We start from the raw sequence: 3850 nt of genomic DNA, 5'->3' as shown, positions 1-3850 counted from the left end.
CCGTGAATTCTAGAATTTCGATGGATTCTGGAACATTTTGAACGTCCGAGCCTTCTTGTACAATTATCACTGAACTTCTTACGCCTTCATTATCTCGCGATAACCCCTTTAATACAAAGAGACACTTAACCTATGAAAATTTTTAACAAATATAAAACAGAGATATCTGGTTTTTTACACCCAAGTCAGTGCTCTTCCTGTGTCCTGATTTTGTCGAACTAGTGTGAATTACTGACATTATTAGACATTAATAAACTCTTCAAGGTCTTTTTGCAAGAAAGTAATAAAATTGTATAGATATTACGCAATAAGTGTTTTATTTGTTGATATTAAATAAATAAGAGACGATCTGTTTAGTTTGAACTTATTTATTAATATCAATCAAACTACTGAATCCATGTTCACGATATCCGTATTTGGTTTCAGCTTCATATCGGGTGGTCCAACGATTGCAACTGTGTTTAAGATTTGCTTGATCCACGTACGGTATACTGAAACCTGTAATTGTACAATATCATTGTGTATTATTCAATTGTCAAAGTTTCCCGTGCGATATAAAAATTGGCGTTACCTTTGTAAAAACTGTATAAAACATCGGATCACAAAAACTTGTTCCAGGTCGACGAGGACTGATAGACACTACACCATGAACTTCCCAAAATGTTGAATTTGGCTTTTGCAAAACTAAACCACCTCCACTGTCTCCATTACAAACACTAGTTCCATTGCCCCAACCAGCACAAAAGGAAGTGTAGGTCAAGTATTTTCGAAAATCTCTTTTTTGCTTCTCACGACACATCTCATCGGAGACTAATTGAACTGTCGTTACTCTCAAAATGGAACTATACGTGTCGTTCTCCGTAACTCCCATGCCTGCGTTAATAGTACTTTTTATTAATGCTGTTATCAAATAAGTATAAATATAATTTATTACCAGTAACTAATCCAATGTCACCAATTCTCTGAGATACATCCTGCGTGTTTATCCAGTCTATACAGGCCGGACTAATAACGGAGTTGATAACAGGTGGTTTATTGAGAATCAATAGCGCTAAGTCCGAGCCATAATTTCCTTCGTGATCCTGATACGAATCCTGTACCTCAATCCTTTCCACGTTCAGAATTTGAGCATCTCCTCCTAGATTACTGAAATTACTCGAATAAGCAGCTAAAGCTACTTTAATGGTATCCACTGACGTCTTCCATACGCAATGACCAGCAGTAAGTACAACGCGCTCTGCTATCAGAGTACCGCCGCAGAAGAAGTCCCATTTCCCATCATCGTGAGAAAATAATGTAGCATGCCATGGTAAAGATTCATCAGGTACTACTTCCCAGCCTTTGACTATCAACGCAGCAACTAAAATAATATTAACTATTAGAGAGAAAATAATTTAGTCATACTTTATCTCAATTACAACTGAAACCTGAAGATTCTCTTCTTCCGCAAATTGGATTACAGCTCAATGGCAACTGGCTCCAGGTACCATCGTGAAGACACGTGACCCTAGTAACGCCCTTCACGCGTTCGTAATAAGCTGGACATTCTAAAGTGACTTGCGTACCAACTGGAACCGGTGACTCACACGAGATCCAACCTTGATGAGGTCCCCACTTTGCTTCACAGCGTTTAATTACACCCCCCGATTCCACCGGGGGACACGTTATCGTGTCGGTACCTTGCGATAAAGATATAATTAGATCTAGATCACAAAAATATTCTAAAAAATATTATACCTGTGGGACAAGTAGGGACGGATGGAAGCCACGTATTATCTTGACAATAAATGCTACTAGAACCTTCCAACGAACCCTCCACGTCACACGTATAGTCCAATCGTGTCAGTTCTGCCACAACGTCACCAGGTCGACACTCGGGACAATTTACAACGGTATAATGTGTTCCTGGTTGGGCTGGAGGTAAACGACAAGCTCCCTCTGGTAAAGACACGCCGCAGATTGTCTCCTCTTCGTCGCTCCAGTCATAACAGTTGGGCTGTAGATTGCACGTAAGATTCTTCGAAATGCATCCACCGTACGCACATCTGAACCAATCCTGCGGACAACTTGTGTACATTTTAATTAATATAATTGTAGAGAAAAAAATAAACAAAATTTGTACTTACTCCCGCGACTTGCACATTTTCGAATTCTCATCAGAACCGTCTCTACACTGATGGACTCCATCGCAAACTTTACTTTCTGGTAAACACTGTCCTTGGCTGTCACAGCTGAATTCTCCGTCTCTGTAATTTAAAATAATTTTTTACCAAATTTTGATTTCAATCAATAGGTCTGTTCTCGTTACCTACACTGTCTGCACTTTTAAAAAAGTGTAGATTCTCATTGGTTACTTAGAAATATTATCCAATAAGAAATTGCACTTTTTGAAAAATGCAGATAGCCTAGGTAACGAGAACAGACCTATTAAGTATATGTGATTGTCTATTATTCTAACCTGCATTTATAATTTTGACACTCATCTCCCACACAGTTGATTGCTGCACACACTGCATCATTCTCATCCGAGCCATCAATGCAATCCTTGATACCATCACATATTACTTCCTGGTGTACGCATCCTCCATAGAGGCAATGATACGTGTGCATAGGACAAGGATATTCGTTACACAGTATACTGCTTTCATCGCTACTATCCAAACAGTCTGGATATCCTGTTGTTAAATCGGGTCAATGAATAAGTGAAGTTAGTGTCAGGATACTTGCGATGCAATCATCTTACCATTGCAGATTTTTGACAGACTAATGCACTCGGTAGAATTGACACACTGAAATTCACGATCCGAGCAAATTTCAGTTACTTGGCAATGGAGCTCGTCGCTGCCATCAGTACAATCCTGAAGACCATCGCACCTGGAATCTCGGGAAACGCAAGCACCGTAGGCACAGCGATACATAGAAGTTGGACACCTGAAAAGATACTTTGACTTTGGTAAATTTAAAAGAAAATACTAATCTTTGTCTCTTACACAACGTGCTGGCACAGCTTTCTAAGTTCGTCCGAAGAATCTGGGCATTCCGGTTTTCCATTGCATACGTCGCTAAGTGATATTCTGGATCCATCGACGCAAATGAAGTGCTGTACTTCAGGTTTTGCAATTTCTCCATATACTGAGACGTTCTCGTAGCCTGTGGCGAGTCAAGGAAAATTATACATTTCTTGTAATATTGTCAATGTCGAATGTCATTGGTTATCAGCAAATATTGACGCAGTTGCGGAATCCGTCCATCTGCTGGTAAATTTTTTGGTGTAGGATTAGATAAGAGACTCGAAGTAAGAACGTTACGTGGTCCTACGTGTCTAAGGTCTTTTGAATCTATACGTTATGACTCGTGATATTGAGTGTTTGAGTGTGCTTGTGCAATATTTGATTCTTGGAGCTTATAGAAATTTGATATGATATCGACTTTTTACCAGGAACGAATCGTGACTTTGTAGGTGATACGAATTTTGATAGAGAAATAAAAATGGATACCTAAAGTTGTGTAGAAAAAAATTAGAAGTGTATACATCTTTCTATGTACTACATTATGAATATAAGATGTGCATTTATATACGGAAATCATAATGGAGTAGAATTATTCATTGCATCATCCGTTGAGAATTCTGTAGGGAATAGGTAATTATCACAGTATTCTCATGATAATGTAATTTTACTGAAAATGTCATTCATTATGTTAAGTATAAAACTTAGCGTTATCTCGAATTAGTGATATCTTTTGTACTACTGAAATTATCATTTAAATATACTTAACGTGTTCAACGGTAATAACGTATACATACAGTAACGTCCAATTGAAGTGCAACACTTGAATTTTTGTATATTTC

The 3850-nt window shown here is 38.2% G+C and overlaps 1 protein-coding gene across 4 annotated transcripts; it reads right to left on the bottom strand.

Annotated features, from left to right (window-relative positions):
- Positions 1-294: 294 nt before the first annotated feature.
- LOC107274976 (modular serine protease) lies at positions 295-3561 on the bottom strand. 4 transcript variants are annotated; one of them, XM_015754675.2, is made up of 10 exons: positions 3498-3561; positions 2991-3150; positions 2744-2931; positions 2459-2675; positions 2127-2246; positions 1738-2066; positions 1419-1679; positions 935-1375; positions 572-873; positions 295-498 (listed from the first exon to the last, which is right to left on the bottom strand). In XM_015754675.2, exons 1-10 carry the CDS (start codon positions 3532-3534, stop codon positions 382-384), a joined length of 2172 nt encoding a protein of 723 aa, XP_015610161.1. In that variant the 5' UTR covers positions 3535-3561; the 3' UTR covers positions 295-381. The 4 variants fall into 4 exon arrangements, with proteins under 4 accessions (XP_015610161.1, XP_024947776.1, XP_024947733.1 ...); XM_025092008.1 differs by having other exon boundaries at positions 935-1360; XM_025091965.1 differs by having other exon boundaries at positions 1428-1679.
- Between the last annotated feature and the right edge of the window lie 289 nt (positions 3562-3850).

This window comes from Cephus cinctus, unplaced genomic scaffold (genome assembly GCF_000341935.2).
Source record: "Cephus cinctus unplaced genomic scaffold, Ccin1 Ccin1_contig_4035841, whole genome shotgun sequence".
In the NCBI taxonomy this organism is placed as follows: domain Eukaryota; kingdom Metazoa; phylum Arthropoda; class Insecta; order Hymenoptera; family Cephidae; genus Cephus; species Cephus cinctus.
The sequence above is the reverse complement of the archived record's forward strand: the minus strand, read 5'-3'. Positions and strand labels throughout refer to the sequence as shown.

Bases quoted from the DNA above. Each gene is read 5' to 3' on its own strand.
- LOC107274976 (XM_015754675.2), bottom strand. From the start codon at position 3,534: ATGTATACACTTCTAATTTTTTTCTACACAACTTTAG. The intron at 2,932-2,990 runs GTAAGAGACAAA...GTATCTTTTCAG, and splicing joins AAGCTGTGCCAGCACGTTGT to GTGTCCAACTTCTATGTATC. The intron at 2,067-2,126 runs GTAAGTACAAAT...AATGTACACAAG, and splicing joins AAAATGTGCAAGTCGCGGGA to TTGTCCGCAGGATTGGTTCA.